Source organism: Rhinolophus sinicus, chromosome 14 (genome assembly GCF_057876585.1).
Source record: "Rhinolophus sinicus isolate RSI-liver-muscle chromosome 14, RSI-T2T, whole genome shotgun sequence".
Classification (NCBI taxonomy): Eukaryota; Metazoa; Chordata; class Mammalia; order Chiroptera; family Rhinolophidae; genus Rhinolophus; species Rhinolophus sinicus.
This window is the reverse complement of record NC_142514.1, coordinates 186,542,701-186,565,000: the sequence shown is the minus strand read 5'-3', so window position 1 is coordinate 186,565,000 and position 22,300 is coordinate 186,542,701. Positions and strand designations below refer to the sequence as shown.

The 22,300-nt window shown below is 54.6% G+C and overlaps 1 protein-coding gene and 1 long non-coding RNA gene across 7 annotated transcripts in view; both read left to right on the top strand.

The window, feature by feature from the left end:
* The window catches only part of LOC109460363 (actin-like), a 36,596-nt gene extending 32,332 nt beyond the window's left edge, over positions 1–4,264 (top strand). The window contains exon 5 of the mRNA XM_088789786.1: positions 2,522–4,264. Coding sequence (XP_088645912.1) covers positions 2,522–2,704 — 183 coding nt within the window. The 3' untranslated portion in view covers positions 2,705–4,264. The remainder of the gene's footprint in view (positions 1–2,521) is intronic.
* A 4,706-nt stretch (positions 4,265–8,970) lies between these two features.
* Positions 8,971–19,415, top strand: LOC148755995 (uncharacterized). Of its 6 annotated transcripts, XR_016018442.1 has the most exons (5): positions 8,971–9,371; positions 11,955–15,921; positions 16,170–18,931; positions 19,047–19,160; positions 19,288–19,415. It is a non-coding gene; the product is annotated as an uncharacterized LOC148755995 (long non-coding RNA). The 6 variants fall into 6 exon arrangements; XR_016018443.1 differs by having other exon boundaries at positions 8,971–9,246; positions 9,339–9,371; positions 16,170–19,415; XR_016018444.1 differs by having other exon boundaries at positions 11,955–12,239; positions 15,874–15,921; positions 16,170–19,415.
* The last annotated feature ends 2,885 nt before the right edge of the window (positions 19,416–22,300 follow it).

Below are 22,300 nucleotides of genomic sequence, written 5' to 3'. Positions count from 1 at the left end.
ACTTGGAGCCGGCAGATTGGGAACCAAGACCCGCTCAGGGCTGTTTCGAGGTGGAGAGGTAGGAGCAGATGCATGAAGCCGCACACCTCAGCAGACGGGGTGCAGGGAGCCATCCTGGCGCTGACGCTGGTGGCCCTCCAATTAGCGTCTGGCTCAGTGCAGCCTTGCACCTCCCCTGGAGTGTCCCGTGGCCAGGTCAGCTTCAGCCTTGAACCCCCATGTGCTTGCATTGGCCGTGTCCTTCCACCGTCCACTCTAGGAGATACAGCCCCTGGACAGGCTGGGGACAGGATGGGATGTTCGGGCTCTCCTGGGTGGGTCCTTTGTTGTGATCCCCGAAGACCAGTGGGTGCTGTGAGAGACTCCTCATTCTCAGCCTTCGGATCTGCCTTTGCAAGGGGAGCAGAAACTTTTGGCCTAGTGTGTCCGAGGCCCAGTTCTGGCCCAGTTAGGCCTAGAGGCTGGCCCATACACACAGCATGTAAGGCATCCAATCACAAGCCTGGAAGTCTGCCAACCACTCAGGCCCGTTGTGAGTGACCCGGTGCTTCCTCTGTTCCAAGGGGAGGAAGGTAAGGCACTGAGTGAGGTCACCATGATTAATTATGAGCCCAGCATGGCCCAGAATCGGAGAGGAAATGGGTCACTCTCAGAGGACCTGGATGAGAGCACGCACATGTCACCTCTGAGTCTACACGTGTCACCGGCCAATGGGAGAAACTACTGGAAGGTGTCAGGAAGCAGGTGACGTTGAGCAAGAATTGGCTTAAAATCACAGAATGGTGACAAATGGCAGGTGAAACCGCTTGGTGTGACTAGGGCTGGCATTAGAGACTAAGCTAGAACATTTTCTGTCTTGTTGGCTTTGTCCACAGGTGCCCACACTTTACATAAGATTTTGGCTAGTCTAAAATGTTCATAGAGACCAATATATAGAGAAAGAGATTCTCACACATATGTGGATTCAAGAAAGTTTTAGATAAACGCTTGCATGACCTGTAGACTGTTGCCAAGATGACGTGGAAGAGGAGACAGCTCAGACTTTGGGTTTGTTCCTTGAAAGGACTACAAACCGCACTAAATCAGGACAAAGCACAAGAAAGGGATTGCTCTGTCTTGTATAACTGACAAGTCCTGACATCGCTCTTGTGTATCAGTTACCTTTTGCTGTGTAACAAAACAGCCCCAAGCTGAGTGGCTTAATACAACCACTGCTGTGTCATGGTTCATGAGGCTGTAATTCAACCAGGCAGGCTGCCATTAGCTGGGGCCATTAGACTGGGGACCAGTGGTCCTGGATGTCCTGAGTCACATGGTAGCCACTTGGCTCTGGTCGTCAGTTGGTGCTGGAGGTCAGTGTGGTGATGAGGGGACAGGGTCACGTGCCTCTCACCCTGCAGCAGGCTGGCCCAGGAGCAGTTGGAGAGAGCAGCCCTATACAGAGCACTTCTCCAGCTTCTGCTTGAGTCACATGTGACACTGTTGCTTTGGCCCAAGTGACTCACATGGCCAAGCCCAGGTTCAAGTGGGGTAGACCCATCCCTTGGTTGGGAGGGCTGTAAAATTCCGATGCAAAGAGGCATGCTCACAGAGATGGGAGAGCATGTGGACAGTTTTACAATCTGTCACTTGGGGCTTCAGGCTAGGCTGGATCCAGGGGTGCAAGCAACATTTTGGGATTCGGCCTTGCTCACCTTGGCTCTTTCTTTCTTCATCAAATCCACTCTCAGACTAGCTGTTTCCATGGTGTATCAAGCTGGCCACCAGCAGCTCTGGGATCACAGCTCTCCAGCTCAGGTCTAGTGGGATGAAAGACTGTCCATCCCAAGGTTCTGAAGAAAGTTCTGGAATTGCCTCTCCCTGGCTTGATTGGGTCATGTTCCCATCTCTGAGAAGACTTTGTATTAGAGGAACATGATGGTCTTATGGCCTCTGTCAGGGACCAGGAGGGAGAGTGGACAGAGAAGGAAAGCAGAATGGTTGGCCAAAAAAAAAAAAAAAAAAAAAAACAGGGGCCAACTCCAGAAGCCCAAAGAGGCTCAGTAGGCAATTGAAACAAACATCCATGGAGGGCCGGGTGGCTGTGGGAAATGTCTGTTCATATATTTTGCCCATTTTGGGGGTTGGGGGGTTGTTTCTCTTTTTATTACTGAGTTACAGGAGTTCTTTACACAGGCTGGATACAAGCCTGTTGTCAGATATATACATGTGTATTGTGGATATTTTCTCTGAGCCTGTGGCTTTCCTTTCATTTTCTTAATGGCATCTTTTGATTTGATGAACAGAGTTTTCAAATTTGGTAAGGTCTACTAATTTAACTTTTTTGTGATTGCTTTCTACATGCTGTCTAAGAAATGTTTTTACCTATTTTCAAGTCACAAAGATACTCTCCTGGTGTTTCTTCCAGAGGTGTACAGTTTTTGTTTGTGCATTTAGAACTGCGATCTATAATTTTTAGAACTCTGACGTAATTTTTGTGTATAATGCGAGGTACATGATGAGTTTCTTTTCTTCCAAACAGATACCCAGTAGTTCCTGTACATCCCAACTACCTCCTGTGGCCACCGTGGAATTAGTTAGAACTCAAGAACTGAAAGACTGGAAAAACCCAAGTATTTATATGCTGAGCAACCCATTTCTAAATAACGTGCGGGTCCAAGAAGAAAGGACCACGGAAACCAGAAAAGGGATGATTCTGCCCTAATGGCCGCCACCCTCCGTGAACGCATGGTGTCTCCTTGACAAAGATGTAAGCTGCACACCTTCCAGAAAGCACAACAAGGTTCAAAGAACAGGTGCTGTGATGGAAGCTGATGCTTAGAGAAACATCTGAAGGTAAACTTCGTCTCCTCTTCATGTCCTCTCTTCTGTTTTACTCCGTCATTCAGCCACCCATCCATCCCTCCAACACATTGCGAGCTTTCGTCGGGCTCTGGGAAGACAGAACCATCGGGGCCCTTGTTCACATGGGCTGCCAAGTGAGCGAGTCAGGCAAAAGTGCATCACCAGAGAAACAGAGCGATCGCAGACATGCTGCTGCATTCTAGCAGGACCCAGGGCCTCTGAGGAAGCCTGGGAGACGGCAGGATGGGGCAGCAGACGCAGCCCTTGGCGTCTGGTGGGTCCTGTAATGCCCTTGTCCCGTCCTCTGCCTCGTGGTTCAGAGCACGTCTGTCTGTCCCCGGGTCCTGAGAACCCCTAGAAGGCAGGGATGCTTTGACACTTCCACAGAGGCCATCCCCCACACCCCCAGCACAGGGTTGGTTCAGGGTCCCGCAGGGCCTCCTTCCTGCCCTGTTTCTGCTTTGGATTATAAGCCCCTTGCACAGGGCTTCGTTCTGGGTAGATGTTGTTCCACTCTAATGGCATTCACTTGAGCCCCCGTTCCTGCCGTCCCTGAGCCCTGGTCACTTGAGGTAAGGGGCATAGGGGGAGAGTGGCAGACAGCACCCCACTGCAGGGATCGGGGGTAGGTGTGTGGACTGGGGCTGACTGAGCTGGACTAACCTTTTTCCTTTAACCCCTTTGGCCTTCAGCATAGCAAGGGCCTCCAGGACTGGAAGGGAATTGGAGTCATTGATCTGATCCTTCAGGCAAAGCTTGGGACCCCTTAGTCACCCCCCCATGGGCGCTTACACACCACTGCATTACCTCTGTCAATGGGCCACTCTGGTCCCCGAGGCAGCCAGGCCCTCTTGTGGGAGCCTCGCGTGAGGGAAACCGAGGGTTCTGAGGGTGGGTAGAGCGTCCTCACTATACACCCAATACTAGGAAAAAAGTTTGTATGTTTGCGAGCCTGCCCGTACATCCGCCAGAAAATTCTGCAACTTCTGTGTCATTCAGTGGACTCCTCAGGAAAGCCCAGCAGCCTCTCCCTTCTGTGAGCCTGGGGTGGGTGTTTCCCTGTCTGGCCCCGGGGGCTCTGGTGGAGCAGATGGTCCTGGGCCCCTTGCACGCACGGGCTTGGGCAAAGCGTTGAGTTGAGCTGAAAGTCGCGGCAGGTGCTGTCTCATACCCAAGGGCCCAGGTGGGGGATCTGGGCCAACGCGTCTGCTCACACACCACCTATTTTGAGAAATGGGGACATTGGAAATAGAAAGGGCCTAATTCCATAGCCTGAAACCCTCATCTAGTGAGCTGGTAATCAGCTAAGACAATAACTCCCCTTGCTCTGACATTTTCACAATGGAATCTTTTTTTAAGTGCTTCAAAATCTTGGGGAAAAATTGGCTAAATTGTCTTTAAAGAAAGAGCAGACGTTACCAGCAGCTTCGGGGCAGAATCATCTGGCAAAGGCACGAAAGGGTGGCCCTGTTTGCCGCTCCACGGTGAGGCTGGTGTTTTTCGGGCCGAGGGAGGCTTATGCCCTGATTTGACATGGCAGCCTGTAAATTCGTTAGCAGGAGAGGGAGGCTGTTTGGGGAAATTCTGGTAGAAAACACTGAAATTAAATAGGTTTCTACTACTGTTTGGTCAATAGTGCCCCCCTCCCCCCAGTGTAGTCTCTTGCTTGCGACAAACAATAAATATCCACAGAAATGGAAGGTTTACTGGTTCCGGAACTCAGGGTGTTTTAATGATTGGTTTTCCTCATCCCAGACATTTCCTGGGAGACGTGCTTTGGGCCAGGCTAGATGGATGCCAGATGAAAGGAGTTTGCCCAGATCTGTGAGAACAATGAGCTCCTGTTTTCTCCGTCCCCCCTTCGCCCGCCATTTTCTAAGAGCACGGTGTGGCAGAGAGTCCTTCTGACGTCCCCTCACCACGCCACATGAAGGCTGTCAGTCATTAGTTATGACATAGTTATCACACCCGGGCTTCAGGCAAAGAACTGGATGGACACTGCCTGGTGTTGGACAGCTCCCTTTCCAGGGGGACGGAGATGACGTGTGTGTGGGGGCTGTGTGGGGGGACACGAGGGCGGCAGCCCCTCACAAAAACCCGTCCTGAGAGAGAAAAGAGGCTGAGCCTGGCCTGCATGGACTTCCATGGTGAGGGGACTCAAGGCTTCAGCGGCAGGGACGGGACGGAGGGGCTGTCCACGCGGGAGCACGGCGTGGGCAGAGGCGAGATGGGAAGGTGGCCAGTGTGTGTGATGAGGTGCGCCGGACGGCCTGGAGTTACTCAGGCAGGTACTTGCTGGTGCCAGGGTTGAGCTGGGCCTGGGGACAAAGTGACAGAAGACACCAGGAGCCCGGTGGTGCTCTGAAAATGGTACCTGTGGGGGCTGCGTACCGAAGGGGACCCCGCCCCACCAGACCTCTGTGTCTGCGCAGCCCACAGGCCTCACTCAGGCCTGGAGAGCCAAGGTCCTGATGAAAACACCTGGATGAAGGGACCCTGGGGGAGGGGCACCAGGCTGATGCTGCGGGTCCCTATTCAGGACAAAGAGAGGTCCTGGCAATTCCCCCCCCCCCTTTTGCCACCACCTCATGTGTCCTTCCCACCCCACCAGGGCTCCCCGCCGCCCCACTTGGCCTGGGCTCGTTACCCTGAGAAGGCACTGTCACTGGAGGCTGCTCGTAGGGACCCTTCCAAGTGACAGGGCTTGTTCCAGCCTCCCATTCATGGCTGGGAGAGAGCAGCTTTGTGCCCAGGCCGAGCGCTGCTGGGACGCCCTGTGGCAGGAACCCGGACCAAGAGCCCCCCACCAGAGTGGATTCCAGCAGGACAAGGGACTGCAGCGCCCGTTGGCGGCCACAGCCCATGCACGGTCCTTGTGCAAACACAGGTAATGACCTGAAGTCCCCATTTCAGGACATTGACAGGGAACACTGCCCCGGCCGATGCTGTTCATTCTTTTAAAACAAAAACACTCGCTTTCCACTTGGGAGGCCGTGAGCTAGTGTTCTGCCATCACCCAGACGTGGTCTGACTCCCAGCTCAGGGTCTGACCAAACTCCCAGGGCCTCGGCTTCCTCTGTGAAATGGGAAGAATCTGACTCCCAAGGTTTCTGTTGTGAGAAGCCTTAAAAGTGGGAGACTCTCAAAGGGCAGGTGCTCAGGTGACAGGCTCCGGAAAGAGGTAACCCCCACCGCGCCCCGCACTCCCCCCATCTGCACTCAATTCTCTGTTGCTGCCTCTTCACTTTCTTTTCCTCTCGCACCTTCTCTTGGCCTCTTTTTTCTCTCTAAGGTAATCCTTGATACAATAGTTAATTCTCTGAGGTGAAGGAATAGACGAAATCACACATTTACAAAACACTACATTTCACGCAGGTAGGGAGCCTGGTGGTGTTTTCTAACACGTTTTTCTCTGGCACAGCGGCTAAAGGAGCAGAGGCTCGTCCGAGGCCGCAGGGTGCAAGTCCTGCCGAGCTTCTTAATAGCTGTAAGTCCCAGCCAGCCACAGCAGTGACTCCCCAGCTTTGGGGGAAGGGCAGGGCCAGAGGGGACCAGGGCCCTGGAAAGTGAAGGCAGCTGAAGGTGTGGGGGGAGGTGCCCTGGCCTGGAGCCCACAGAATTGGCACAGGCTTGTGGGGTGCGTGCCAACACCCTGCGTTCCCCGCACGCAGCTCGGGCAGCATAGTGGTATCTGCACTGCATGCGTTGACTGAAATGAGTGCTTGTTTGATGACCAGGGTTCTTGTTCTACTGCCAGTCTCTCTCTCAGGGACAGGTGGCTTCTGGCTGCTTGGAGCAGTTTTCTAGGGAACCAGTAAGTGCCTGGAGGTGGCCTCGGGCTGTGGTAAGAGCCACCAAGACGAGCTGCAGGCCGGAGAGCTGTTTGCTCTCAGCTCAGCTGGGCTCCAGCCTCAGAGGAGTCTAATGCCACGGCCCAAAGGTGTCTGTTCTTGCTGACTCCACGATTGTACCTCCCGCCATCTCTGGAACCCCCTCCCAGCTGATTTTCTTCCCTGAAGATGTACCGAAACCACCTTTCTCAATGTCACCAACCAGTGCCATTTGGGCAGATCCGGGGCCAAGCTGCACCTTGCCTTTTCTAGAGCATTTGGTTCCACTGGTCACTCTTCCCTCAGGAGACACTTTATTCTTGTGGCTTGTAAGACACGTAGTCTCCTGTGTCAGGAAAAACTGGGAAAGACTTTAAAATGGGCAAAAAAACAACACAAAAGCCCCCACACCTTTCCTGAGTGTCCTGTCCGTGCACCTGTGGGGGTTCTCTCTGTCTTTCAATGAGCTGCTTTATGTTGCAGAAAATGGAGTAGAACAGTCTTTTGGAAAACTAACAATAATGCAAATGGTTCTCGTCTATGGAAATGCAAATTAATTGTGTCTGCGGGAATGAAATTGGTTATTGTCCCGAGGATAGAACTGTCAGGAATAGATGTAAATGTATTTCCGGATTCCTTGCTGCCTCTATAAAGCTCTGAATTCTCCTTGGCACTTGGCCGTCACATCTGATTGGTCCCCTCGTGATTAATGAGTTGAAGAAAATTTCAGGTGTTCATTTCTTTGTTCCTAGGAGAGTCGTGGTTTTGCCTTGTAAGATATGATTCTTTAGCACCTCTCTTTCCTCCTGCTTTTTCAGCTCTTCCTTCTTTTGCGGACTCGGCCTCTTCTCCCAACTCTAAGTGTGGTCCAGTCGTGTCCTCTGTGCGTACCTATCCCCCAGCCGCCCCCGGGGACCCAGTCTACCCACCGGCTGAAGGACCACAGAGATGCTGCTACAGTCTCTATAAACTTCCATCTCCAGCTGCATCCTCGCCTGTGGACCCCAGACCAGCACATCCAGGCTCCTGGCCACGGCCACTGGGCCAGCTCGCAGGCATGTCAGATGGAGCGTGTGTGGGTCGCACTGTCCATGCCCTCTGACTCGCTCTGCCCCCGTGGTCCCCAGCGTGGCTTGTGGCTCCACTCCTAGATCTGGAGTCACCCTCAGTTCCTTTTCTTTCCTCACACCCACGTTTAGCCATGTGCCAAGTAATCCTGTTAGCGCTCCTTTAAACAGGCCCCAAGTCGGACCTCTTAGCAGCACGTCCACTGCCACCACCCTGGCCCCAGCCACCATCCACTCTCCCCCAGGACCCAAATGGCTTCCTGATTAGTCACCCACCCACCGGCCAGGGTGACCTTTTCAGCACCTTGTGTCCGGTGGGGCCCGGCATTCGGCTTTTCTAGCAGACTCCCAGGTGGTGTGGGAGCAGCGGGGGCTGGGGGTCCCCTCCGCACCTCGGGGCTGAGACCAGGGTGTGCCCCTCGCAGGTGCTGACAGTGAGGGCACAGCAGCCTCCTTACGCGCCCCTGCAGGCCGAGGGGCACTGTCTGAGAGCCCCCTCCCCCACAGCTGATCAGCTCCCTGTCCCCAGGCCACTGCGGGCAGCATCTGTCACTCGTGCTCTGATGACTCATGACAGTTTACGGAATTAGTTTCTTAGAGCAGCCAGCTCAGGGCCACCTTGCTCCCTTTGAACCACGTGTCCCTGAGTCGTGCCCTTTGTGGGTGCCCCCAGGGGCAGCCATCCAGCTGTGAGCCGGTGGCTGCCAGGAGCCAAGGATGCTGCGGCCACTCTCATGTTCATTGGACTTTTCAGCCCCTGCTCCCTGGTTGGGAAACAGCGCAGATGGGGGAGGGGACCTCACGCAGGTCCGGCATCAGGGATGGGCTGGGGTCCTTCATGGGCCTGGAGCAGGGACAACTCCCCTGGAAGGGTGTGTGTACCCTCACGTTGTCGCCTTGCACAGGCACGACTGTGAAGGGGAAACAGACTCATCAGGAGGTCACTGCAGACGCCCAGGAGAGGTGACAGTGACACGCTGGGTAGGACACAGACACCTGGACAGACTAAGTCTATGCTTGAAAGAGAGACTGAGGGAACTTGCTGAGGTTACGTAAAGGTGGCGAGAGGAGAAGACGCAAGGTTAACTCATAACTCAGGGTTTTGACCTGAGCACCTGGCGGACCATCTCCTGGCAGGGCAAAGCGGGGCAGTGGGGCAGGGGGACCGGATGGACAGGGCAGGAGCTGGGGAAGGCAGAGCACTGTCTTGTGTCCCGACGATGGAGCTGCCCTCAGGGACCCTGTCGTAAACACCCCTGGTGTTTCCCGTTCAGAGCGGTGAAGGTCACTTACATGGCAGGGAGCTTATCTCTTGTCAGATGTGCTCTTCTCCACCAGGTCATCATGGCGTGGGGCCCCCCTCTGTCCCATTGCGGTCACTGCAGCACCCAGTACTGCCGGCTCGGTACATGGAAGGTCCGCAGCAAATGTTTCTCAAGTGGATTATCAAAAGCATGGAAGGACAGAAGCATAACACGACTGTCATGGCTGGGTCACGTGGGAAAGTCAGCAGCCCTTTTTTGGCAACTTTAAAATGGGCTACAGTGAGGACTCGCTTTGGAAATAACCGGCTATGTATTTTATGCTTTATTCTCAGAAACCAGCATCACAGAGCCCGATGGCAGTTACGGTGAGTAACGGAGATCACGCTGCAGGACAACCGCACCCCAGGCTCACGTCCCCTTTGTATGTGGCTGCACCCCCTTCCCAGCACCAGGAAGCACACGAGATGCTTCCCCAGGGGTCGCGAGGAAGAGGGCATGGATGTATGCTCCACAAATCTCCAAGGTCACACTGAGCAATCCTTATTTGAGTCAAGAGCTCTGTGGCCTCAGGAGGAAGCACCCAGGTGGGGGTTGTGTCTGACTCACAGGCACGGCGGCCTTGGTTATCCCCTTGGCTACAGGCTGCCCTTGTGGTGCCACCTGAATCCCATATCCAGCAGGTATGTTCGGAGGGAGAGCCTGTTCTGGGCAGCAGACTCCGGGAGGTGGTCTCCCTCGGCCTTCTCTGGGCGATGCGTTAGGACTAAGAAGCTTCCGTGTCTGTCTGGGGGGAGACGAGGCTGTGGGGCCTGATCAAGCAAATGTGTTTCCCCTTTGGAAAATGGCGGCTCCCAGCAGGAACCTGCCAGGCAGAGGGAGGGCATAATGGGCCTGGGCTGAGCGGGAGCGAGTCAGGGGCCGGGAGGGTCAGAAGCGGCGGGAGACAGGCTCTTTGGAAGCTGAAAATGAGCCATAATGATCTGGAAGGCTGTTTATGCTCATGCCCGACTCCCGCTGCTGGAGTACGTGAGGACGCTTGCCATTTTGTTGTTGAGACACCATTGATTCTGGGACACGGCTGTGTGTGCCTGTGTGCTCCTCATGGCTGTGAAAATGGCTGGTCTTAATAAGCTCGGGAGCAAATGCCCCAGGCTCTCCGGGTCGCACGGCACAAAGCCATTTGGCTGTCACAGAGCTCCCCAAATCAAAGCAAATGCTCGATATGGGATTCAGGATTCAGGAGATGGAGCCGCAGAGGAAGGCAAGGTGTAGGGTGGCAAACGAGTACAGGGACCCTGGAATCTCAGGTAAACAACTAATGCTTTTAGTGTAAGCATGTCCCGAATAGTGCATGGGACATACGTACGCTTTTAAAAAAAAATCATTGTTCAGTGGAGTTTCCCGTGTAACTGGGTGTCCTGTATTTTACCTGGCAACCCTACCTGGGGAGCCAAGCTTGTCATGGAGGATCTTAAATGGGTTTGACAGATTGTTTCTGAAGGTTGGCTTATTGCTGAAATGGCAAATTTTAACCTCTTGACAGAAAGGAGGAGATAAGTCTAGTAAGTGGTCTAACAAGTGGCTGATTAGCACAGCAGCCTCCGCTCCCTACACGTCTGCCAACACTGTACCCACAGCTTCTCCAGGGCCGTGGGGGCAGGCCCCCTGCTGCACATAAAGGGAAGTTTTCACCAGACCCTGCAGGGTATGAATTCTTGTCCCATTTCAAAGGTACCATGGAAGGCTCAGAGAGGTCAAGGATTACCCAAGCTCACACAGCACATCAGTCAAGGTTCTTTAGTTGTACGCAGGAGAAAAATGGATTCTGATTGGTGTAAGTGGAATAGAAATTGATTAGAAAAATGAGGGGCAGTCCACAACATTGCCAGAAGGAAGGGGATACACTGCTCCAAACTGTATAGCCAGAGCTGCAGAACGGATCAGGTAAGGGGGCTGCAGGTCAGGACCCCTGAGCACCAGATGTCCCAGCCAGGATACCTGCAGGCTGGTCCATATCTGGGCAGCCACACATGATTGGCCAAGTAGCTCAGGGCAGGCACATCTGATTGGCTGGAAGTTCAAAGGGAGTTGCCTCAGATTGGCTATAAGGTTCAGGACATACTTGATTGGCCAAGTAATGCAGGGCAAGAACACCTGATTGGCTGAGAAGTACAGCATAGGCTCATCTGATTGGCTGGATCAGGTCACATTCCCACGCCCAGCTCTCAGGAAGGCTGGGCAGCCAGGGGTCTGGTGCTCTCAGCTTCCTTAGTGGAAGGGCAGCTTCTTCTCACCAAGACCCAGAGGGCAGGAGTGGAGAAAAATTACACCACCAACGAACGTCTTCTGTGCCCAGCTAGTGAGCCGTGGAGTGGGGAACTGAAGTGAACCCAGGATGGCCTAAGTCTGAAGCACCCATTTCACTTGCTAGCAGCCCCTTCACAAACCTGGCTCCTAGGTGGACCCGCGAGCCACGGTTCTCCTCCCTCTGCAACCCACCCAGTGCCGCACGGCCAGAGCTCAAATTGCAGAGCCTGTCTCCAGAGGATGCTGCCTGTGGGATGGTGTCATCCCCCACGAGGACGTCGTAAGTCTCGCATAGCAGAGCTGCTCCAATAACAGCACCTTCCCATCCAATATCTGCCGTCCCTGCAAATCGGTCGATTGCACAGATACGGCCGGCAGCCATATGTTGCAGCCGGCCAGCACGAGCCCGCTGCACATCTGCTGCCCCGATGTAATTATTGATAGCACCGCCCTCATCCGCATAACTGCCTGGTTGGAATGACAAATGGTCACCCCACAGATGGGGAAACTCCTCAGAGAAACACTGAAGAAGGACTTTGTCACACCGGGGTACTAGGTCACCATAGCGTACCTGGGTGTCTGACGTGCTTGTGATTGTTTTTCCCGTCGTGTACCCAACACGTCCTTTGTTATTTTTCCAGGAAACAGAGATAACCGAGGAAGACGTTTGGCCTCTGGTTGACGTGCTCACAACTCCTTCGCTGCGATCTTGTAACTCAGCATTTCCCTGCAGGGCTCTGCATTCAGTGCCGCTGTCCCGCAACCTGCATCTGGTGAATGCACCAGATGCTGCCAGGTCTTCACAGTGGCCAACGACAGTGTTTTTCTCAGAGCCATCCTCTCACTGCCTCCTCCCTCTGGGGGCCCAGAGCAGAAGGTTCTAGGCCTGTCCTCCTGCATCCGGGTTCCATTTCGGGTCTGGAACAGTGAGTGTTTGCAATGTCTACTCTTAAAACAAACAGTCTCTCCCTCTCGGGGGGCTGGGTGTCATGAGCCCACTCCCAGAGGGCAGCGTATGCCAGATGCACTCCCTCGTCCTGCCTCAGCCTGCCCTCCTTCCACCCAGGCTGGAAGGCCCTGCTCAGCCTGAGCGCTGGTAAAGCCGAGCAGGAGGCCAGCAGATCAGGGTACAGGGCTCAGCCAGCCAAGGCCCTCGGCTCAGAAGGACTGAAGGTGTGTGTGTGTGGTGGGAGTGGGGGGCACTGTAGCCACACACCCCAGATGATAGCTAGCAGAAGCCAGTGCCAGCAGAGTGACCCTGCATCCATCTCATTGTGGAGGCTGAGTTATCACCTCTGCATGGTTGACTGTAAGCGCTGGGCCATCAACCACGGCATGAGGCTGCCTAAAACCTGGGTTGCATTAACAGGGGTATTATGTCCAGGACAAGGGAGGTGAGAGCCCACCTGGGCTCTAGGTGCACAGTTCCGAACTCTGTGAAGTACAGTATTCTCTTCCTAGCACCAAAGTCTGGAAGGGAGGCAACGTGTTAGGGATGGATCCCGGTAAAGGGGCCCCCAGAGCAACAAAAGGCAGGAACCCTTGAGCCTGGAGAAAGGCTGCTTCTGGGGACTGCAAAAGCTGTGTTCTCCTATGAGAGGTGATCTCTGGTCACGCACGAGGGCTCGGGCCTGTCCTGCACAGTCCAGGAGAGCCGAGCTGCAGGCTGGAGGTTCAGCTCAGCATGACAACGCCACCCGTGCACAGCATTTGTAGGTGCCCAGCACCAAGGAGACCCTTGCTCACACTTCATCTTTCAATGGCCTCCCTGTGCTGGTGACCTCCCTGCGCTGTCGTGGCCGCTCTGGGCGATGGGGTGTCGTTCCCTGCAGCAGGGAGTTTCTATAACTTGCTCACATTGTACAGCCAATGCCTGTCGTGCTGTCCGCTCAGGCACCACCGTGCTCAGAACCACCGGTACCTCTCTGTGTGGAGAACCTTCTGGTACTGACGCTGCCTCTGACTCCCCTAGGGAGCTGACAGGTCTGTGCCACTTACCTGCCATCTACAGGCACAGTCCCAGGGGTGACCAAGGACATGGCCAAGGAGACTGGCCCTGACCCTGCGTCACGGAGCTTTTGGGTTGGCCACAGAAGGGAGGGTATGGGGAAGCAGTGAGACTCCCATGGGGGGACTTGTTGCTGCCGCCATAGTGATGGTGGCTGGGCACGGGGATTCGTGTCCCCTGTTGGGCCTTGGAGCAGGTGGCTTCTCAGAACCACCTTCACATGGGGACCCTCTGAGAAGCTTCTAGAGAATCACAAAGAGCTCCAGACCCCCAGCCAAGGCCCAGCCCCCAGCTGGGAGCACAGTAGCATACCTTAGCTGCATCCTTGTAACCCAGCACGGTTTAGAGTGTGGACCTCATCCTCTGTGAGGCCCGCCTACGCCCTTCCTCCAGGGCAGTGAAGGCAGAGAGGGAGACAGAGGCCGGACTAGCCCTCACTCCAGCACCACGTTGCCCCCCCCCCCCCCAGGTCCTCATTTCCTTCCGTCCACCATGGCTAGTGTTTACTGAGCACGCGCTGTGTGCCAGGCACAGAGCGAGGTGCTTAAGCATCTCCTCCACTTCTCCCAGCACATCTCTGCACGGCCGCTCTCATCCCCACCCCATCATAGGGAGGGACTGAGGTTTGGAGGATTCCGGAGCTTGCCCCAGGCAGCACAGTCAGGACAAGTGGGGTACAAACACAAGCCTGGTTCCCATCGCCCTGCATGGGATTGCCCCACCGCCCAGAGCTGCCTCGATGCAAGATGATGCCGTCCGTTCACAGTGCAGAGCTGGAGCGAGAGTCACTGCATCAGCCCCTCCCCAGCCTGGCAGCGCCCACTCGCTGGGTGTGGTTGTCCTGGTGGCTTGGCATTTGGCGGTTCCAGCTGTCATCTGGAGAAACTTCCTATATCACAGAGGTCGGAAAGCTAAGAAGTACATTTCCCAGGTGCCCTCGCGGCTGGGATTCTGAATTCAAATTGGGCGCTGTATGCAAACTAGTGTTCTGCAGTCCTACTCATGCAAGCCGTGGACACACATGCTTCTGCAGCGAGGCATCGCCATGGGGATGTGGGTTCCTGCAGTCCGGCCACTGGTGTCATTGGTGTGGAGAGATGGCTGTGCAGGTGGCAGCAGCTGACCCCTGAGGAAACACCACTTCTGAGGGCCCCATCCTCATCAGGCACCTCTCTGGCTCTGGGCTCTTCCAGACAGCCTTTCCGGGGAGCCCAGCTTGAGCCTTGCGACCCTAGCAGGTGCAAAATCCCTTGTTTTAAAACCTAAATCCAGAGTGGTATTGGTTTCCTGCAGCTAAAGTGTGACTGATGGTTGTGGCAATTTCTGTAGCAACTGGAGAGGCAGGACGGAAGCAACTGAAATTGTGCCCACCGTACGGATTAGGGTGCCAAAGCGCCGAGAGGCTAACCCAGCCAGAGCCCCTCATGATGCTAAGAGGACGCGCCCGGCTCCTAACTACTGCAAGAAAGGGGTGCAGTGCAGGACAAAACGGGCTGTGTTGGTGCTTGGACCCCCCCTCGCCTTGCACCCCAAAGTAATTCCTTCCCAAAGGAGCTTTGGAGACAACTCTTTGTCTGGTCATCAGCATAACGTTGTATTGCAGGGCCACCAGGTAATTATTCACGTCGTTTGGAGGAAACAAATTAAAAAATACAGTAAGACAAACACCGAATATTTGGAGTTGATTATGCGATTATGACCTATTGAGTAAAGGCGTATGCTATGCAGGTTTATGCACACGCTTCCTCTAGCCTTGCCCCTTTAGTTCTCTGAAATGCAGTGTTTGTGTCAGGGTGTGCTTGGACAGCAAATAGAGCTTGAATAAGAAGATTAGAGAGAAGGGAGCTGCTGGCCCATCTTGTCCATCGCATTTTGGCTGCAATTTCACGGATCTATCTTAGGATCAAGCCGCAGAGCTTTCAATGTCCTTAATGCCAGCAACGAGGCTAGAGCAGCGCTGGCTGGCTCCATTTGCTGCTGTGGCCACAGCTGGGCTGCAGTGACAGACGACCAGGGGGCCCATCAGGCCTCACTCCTACTCAGGCGTGCAGGGCAGGGAGCCCCTGGAAGGGGGGAACCCCTGCTGTCCCATCCCTTCAGCCGGATCCCAGTTTGTTGGTGAGGAGCAGATAGGGGGTGCCTGGCACTATGGCTGGGGTGGGGGTGGGGCCCAGGATTTGCACTGAATCCAGTGCCTGGCGGGTCCTCCCAGGGCGTGGGTTGGGAGAGGCAGCTCTCTCTGCTCCCTGTGCCCAGGTGGAGCCTTAATTGGTGGCAGGAGAGAACTAGGATCTGCTCTCCTGCTGGTCTGCCCTGCCACCCCCAGGGCCGGGCACCCAGGTCTACGAGGACAGCCTGGGAGCCCCTTTTCATGAAGGGCCTCCCAGTGCGGCCCAAGCACTCCTTTTAAGATGTAGGATGGGTGAGCGAGCCCAGCTCCTCCTACAGGTAGGAACCCAGGAGTGCAGAGCTGACCTGACACAGGTCCCGATTCTGGGGCCTGCAGCAGCCCGTTGCCCGTGCTCCGCTGCCACGGGTCTGTTCCTTCACAGAGTCAGCTCCCGTTCAGCCAGCCCGCCTCCACCCCTGGTGCTCCAGTGGTAAGTGAGCACCCACCCACCTTCCTGTAGTCCCGTGGTTGTCCCGAGAGGCCCGCCCCCAGCCCTTCCCTGAGCGCCCCTAACCAGGCTGGTCCTGGGGAACCGCCCTCCCTGCTGCCTGCCGCACAAGCTGCTCCTTCTCGGCCTCCTTTCCTGGGGCCCCCTCTTCCTTCCCCTGAAAGCGGGAGCCATCCAGCCTGGCCCTGTCTTTTCCTCCATCCACATCACTTCCTGTTGCTTTCATCCAGGCCTCGGCTTCCCACGTGCCACCAACTCCCGGCATTACATGTCCAGCCCAGACCTCCCTCCCGACCTCCAGCCTTGCAGACCCACCTGCCCGTCTCCATGGATGTCCACAGCACCTGCAGCTCCGCGGGAGGCCAGCTCAGCTCCTGAACGTCCCCGCCAAGCCTGCTCCGTCCTGGGCGGTGGTACCTCAAACGAGCAGTGGCCCAGCTGGTAACTAACAGGCTCTCTCACGCTCTCAGACCCGGGAGCCGCTGAGGGGGTGACAGTGGCTCATGTTGCCACACACACCGCAGGGCCAGCACAGTGGGAACTGAGCTGTCTGACATTTGGCAATGTGGGGGTCACTCGGTGACCTAGAGAAAAGCTCTCAGTGTGCCTTCTGGTCCTCACAGCCACCATAAGAGCTAGGGATGGTCGTTTGGCACTTTATACAGTTGGGAACCCGCAAGGCTCAGAAATGTGGTAAGGTCCCACCAGGGGATCCAGGCAGGTGGGGTCTGTGGGGTCTGCCCCCAGATGGGGTCAGCGCCTAGACAGCGAGTGGGGCAGCAAAGGGTCTGAGGCTGAACCCCGGAGAACAGGGGCAAGGCGGGTCCTGGGCAGGTCCTCATTCATGGTGGGTGGGGTGGACGACCAGGTGCAGGCAGGGCTCCAGCCTCACGGTTAGGAGTCAGAGCTCACGGGCAGAGCCAGCTGACGCTTGCTGTCCATGCCCTTCTTGGGGCGTGGCTGGGAGACTGGTTAAAAATACAGGGTCTGGGTACATAAAGCGCATTCTGTTAAGTGGGGTACAGAAACAGCCCCAGGGGTGGGGACTTGGGGCCTCTGTGCTGTTCTGTGAGGCACCCCCTGCCCCTGCCAGCTCCCCACCTGCACCTGCTTCTGTCTAGGAGCTGGAGTACCCAAAGGTAGGGGCCCAGGGGCCCAACGTGCCAAGCTGGGCACTCAGCGGCCGGAAAAACACACCCAAATGGGTGCAGAATGGCCCCACCATGTGTATGAATGTCCTGGGGCAGGTGTAACAAATTATGCCAGGCTGGGCAGCTTAAACAACTGGTTCTGTCACAGTTCTGGAGACCAGAAGTCCAAAATCAAGGGGTCGGTGGGACCGCGCTCCCTCCAGAGGCTCCAGGGGAGGTCCTCCCTGTCCCTTCCAGCTTTGGGGACCCTGGCTGTTCCTGGACTGGTGGCCCCATCCCTCTAGTCTGTGCCCAATCTTCACATAGCTTCTCCCCTATGTCTGTGTCTCAAATCTCCCTCCTCTGTCTCACACAAGGACACTTGTCATTGGATTCGGGGCCACCCAGAGAGTCCAGTATGATCTCATCTCAATGTCCTTAATTTAGTCACATCTGCAAAGACCCTTTTTCCAAATTAGGCCACAGCCACAGGTTCTGGAGGGCAGAACATGGACACGTCCCAGGAGCCATCACTCAGCCCCCCACAAGTGCAGTCTAGGCATCTTTCCCGACCCCTCCCCCCTTAAATTGTGCTCTAAAGGCTGCTGGGTTCATACAGCGGGTCCTGGCTCCGTGTGCTTCTTTCTCTCTGTTCTTCTCATTGGGGAGGCCGCCCAGACTTGAAGTTACCAAGAAGCTGAATGCTGACGCCTCTGGGATTTCTCTCTTCACTCTAACACCACCCCACACACATATCCCCGCCGCTGTGTTTCCACATCTTTCTACTGGATAGCTCCATGTGGCTCTCTCCCTGATAGCCCCCAAGTGGAACCCTCTATTCACCCCTCACAGGAAAGGCAGATGCCCAGGTTGGCGAGGGCAGGGGTAGGAGCTGTTATGGGGTGAATCATGCCCCCCCCCCCACAAAGATAGGTTGGCATCTTAACCCCCAGGACCTGTTATCAGGTGGGATATTTCACTAGGTGGGATTCCCCCGGTGGGCTCTGGTACATGTTGATACTGCCTTTTGTGTATGCTGCTTGTGGGGCTAATTGGGCAGTGCTCTGCTGTGGTCTGAAGCCAACTTCTAAGTATGTTGGTTCTGGGGTCTCTTGGGAGGGACTCTGGCACAGGCCCAGGTCACTCACTGCTTGTGACTGGCTGGGGACTACCTCGTAGGAGCTACAAATCTGCAGTTGTTCCCTGCCTGTGCTAAAATTGGAGGCATGTGGAAGAGGCCATGCTGCAAACCGAGGACAGCTGCCACCAGTACCAGGCCTGGGGTGGCTCCGCAAAAAGCCAGGACACCCCAAGGCCAGCTGCCATCTGCCGCCTGCCTTAAGTCTCAGCCACTGATGAAGCCTCGTGTGGTAAGCAAATTGGGTGAGGCAGGATCTCAGGGAGTCACTAGAGTGGAAAGAGTGTGGTCACCAGGTTAATGTAGACTCTGGTGTGGTGCCAGTGCTGAGCCTGGAGCTACTCAGCAAAAGTCTCAGAGCTCACTGAGGCCAGCTTGCCTCAGGCTGGTGGACTCTGATAGTTTTCTGAGAAAGAGTGCAATGTGGGCAGGGCTGGCTGCTCAGGAGAAAGTGGGGGAGTTGGGTGGGGCGGGGCCTCAGTGAGTCAGCAGGGCGGAGCCCTGGAGCTCATCAGACCAATCAGATTCAGATTTGGCTGTAAGCGTAGGGGGCGGGCTCAACACAAGAAAGATGGCGCCTGCCTGCTGGCTGCGTGGGAGGAAATGTCTTCACAGGGAAAATGCCGACTGTCCTCCAGCCCTGACACTGAGGTCACACACCTCAGTCTGCCTCTCCTATGCCTCTGATAGCCCCCGAGTCACCGTCCCTCCGCTGGAGCCCAAGGTGAGTGCCTGCGAGCGAGTGCGTCTGTGCGCGGCTATTTAAGTGGACGTCTGGATTTCTTGCCGCCTTCCATCCCACCCAAATGGTCGGAATCCCTGCTGTTTTTCACAACCAGATGTTGTGGGGGCTCCTCTTTCCGGCACCAGTTCCAGGGCTGGGTTCTCTCGTTCCTCCCGGGGTAACCTTCGCGGCCGAGATATCCCTCCTGGTTCTCAACTGCCACACACAGGTGGGGCCTGTTTCGTGTCTCTGCCCCTCCTACCAGTCTCGACGTGGCTTCTTTATCTCCTTGGTTATAAAACTTATGTTCAGCCCGACTTCAGATGGTTCTCCAGGTTGATTGTTCTATAATTTAGTTGTAGTTTTGATGTGTTCTCTGGATGGGGTGAGCGCAGCGTTTATCTACTCCGCCATCTTGGATCTCCAATCGACATGATAATATTTTGAATACATTGGTTTAAATAAAATATATTATTAATACATATTTAACCTGTTTCCTTTAATTTTTTAAATGAGGTTACCAGAAAATTTTAAATTATATATGTGGCCTGCATTGTATTGCTTTTGGTCAGTGCTGGCAGAGCAGAGGGAATGTGCACAGAGAAGCATAGAGAAAAAAATAACAGTGGTGTATTTCTAAATATCATTAGTTGATGGGGAGTAATATCTACCAGCAGGGAGACTTGGGCTGCTTAGGGAAGACATACAAAGGGATAGCAGGAGCTGCTGAGAGTCTAACATTCAAAACTCGCCTTGACAAGGGCTGTTGTCTTGAGAAGGTGCTGTCAGACCTTTGTCTTCTTCTTTGGCACATCACGGGCAGTGCTGGGGGCGCCTCTGAGGCACAGAAAGGAACCTGGCTCTGCCTGGCTTCTGCTGACTGTTTGGCAAGAACACAGAATAAAGGGCCCTTCTGGAAGGTGAGCGGTGCCTTCGTCCTGCAGACACCCCGGCAATGGCCGGTCCCCAGAGCCTGGGGCTGGGCAAGCACAGAGTGGTTCACAGGCCAAGTACAGGAGCAGTGGCCGGAGTGGGTGTGCCATGGGGCGACTTTGGGCCCAGGGCCATAACTCAGTCTTGATGGTGTTCACTTCCCGCCAGCGGTCCGCACGCCCGTGCACGGCTTGTCTGCACTTGGCTTCTGCAAACCTCTCCCTATAGGGTCATCTGGGGCTCGGAGAGATCGATCCCACATTGCAGCTGAGCAGCCCTTCCTCCAGACTTCTCGGCACCCTCCCCCGCCTGCCCAGCCTCCCTGGGGCTCCATGTACCCGCAGTCCATGGGGCAGTGGATGGGCCCTGGGCCTCCTGTTGCAGCCAGGAGTCCTGGTCTTGGCCCTTCTGATATAGCCTCCTCGTGTGGGCTCACTGCCGGGCGGCCACAGCCCACCCGTGTCCTCCCCAGACTGGCCTCTCGCTGGCTCCCTGGCCTCGTTCTCAGCTCGGGTGCGCCCAGCATCCACCTCCCTCAGCCTGGACTCCAGCCACACACATCGGTCTGCATGGGACCCGGCTGGAATGGGCCACAGGGTTGGGAGCCGAGGCAGGACTCCGAGAGCAGCCCTTGTGGTCAAGCGTCCAGCCCAGAATCTCCTCCAGGCAGTGAGCTGAGCAAAGCAGCTAATTATGCCCAGAAGCGAACACATCGTCTCCACCGAATCGATTGCTCCAAAGCCTGATTTAACAGCAGTCTTGACTCAGACGTGTGGCCTGGCTCATGTGACAACCGATTAACAGCTTAGTAACCTTGAGGCCACTGTCGCCCTGAGGAGTTTCATACTGGAATCATAATTTCTTCTGTAGTGGCTACAGTTTGCTACAGCAGTTGGTACAAAGGAGAAATTACCTTCCACAGGACCACACACCAATGAGAAAAGGCTACATACTGTGTGATTCCAACTCTAAGACCTTCTGGAAAAGGCAAAACGAAGGAGACAGTAAAGCTCAGTGATTGTCAGGGGTGAGGGCGGGGAGGAGAGATGAACAGATGAGACACAGAGGATTTTTAGGGCAGTGACAGGATTTTATCCATCATTAATATTATAATAATGGATACGTGTCATTATACTTCTGTCCAAACTCACAGAATGTACAACACCAAGTGTGAACCTTAATGTAAACTGGACTTTAGGTGATTATGACATGTCAACGTAGCTTTGTCCTTGGTTTAAAAAAAAAAAAAAGTTCCTTTTCTGATACCTCCATTACACATGAAACATTGTAGTATATTTGAAGGTGAACTTAGATTCTTTTAAAATAAATATTATAAACTGTTGGGCAGGCACTAAAAATTTATGAAAGCAGTATAATTGGAAAGCCAGACAATGAGGAAAGGGGGCAGGGGGCAATAAAAACACCAAACATATCGGTAGTCACTTACACGTGAACAGTCTACAGACACCAATAAAAAGACAGAGCTCGTCAGCGTAGGTAGGAGAAAAAAGACACAGCTATATGTTGTCCACAAGGAATCCACTTTAGGTATAAAGATTTAGACAGGAAAGAAGTAAAGGGACAGAGACAGAAACACGATGCTGACACTGATCCAAAGAAAGCCGGCGTCGCCGTATGCGTGTCTGACAAAGCAGACTTCAGAACCCAAACATTGATGAGGGATAAAGAGGGGCTCGTGATAAGGGGGTCAGTTTCCCAAGGAAATGTAACAATCCCAAATGTGTACATACCAGACAAAAGACCTGGAAAAATAAGGCAAAACACGAACAGCACTGACAGAGGAAGGAGACGCATCTGTGAAAGTTGGAGACTTTGGCGCTCCTCGGTCTCTGCTCCACCGAGCGGGCCAGGGAACCGCTGACCTGACCTGCACCATCTGTCATCTTGATCTGACTGACTTCTGTGGCGTATTCGTCTCCAGCTCACGTGGAACTTGCACCAAGACAGACCACATTCTGGGCCACAGGACACATCTAGGTGTATTTAAAATGATACAAATCATACAAGGTATGTTTTCAGGCTCCAGTGGAATGAATCCACCTGGAGTCTGAAGTGTCAGTGAGGACATGGAGAAAAGTGACCCTCTAGTGCATTGTGGGTGGGAATGCAAAACAGGGCAGCTGCTGTGGGGAACAGGATGGAGGTTCCTCAAAAAATTAAACAGCACGACCATAGGACCCAGCAATCCCTCTTCCGGGTGCTAATCCAGAAGAATTAAAACTGGGATATTAAAGCGGTGTCTCTTCCTGCACACCCAGCACAGCTGCGCTCACCATGGGCAAGATGGGGAAGCAGCCTCAATGCCTCAAGGAAAGCAAGGCGTGTACACCCAGGGGAATACCACTCAGCCATGAAAAAGGAGGACATCCAGCCGGATGGAGCGACGTGGACCCCGGGCTCCGTGAAATCAGTCAG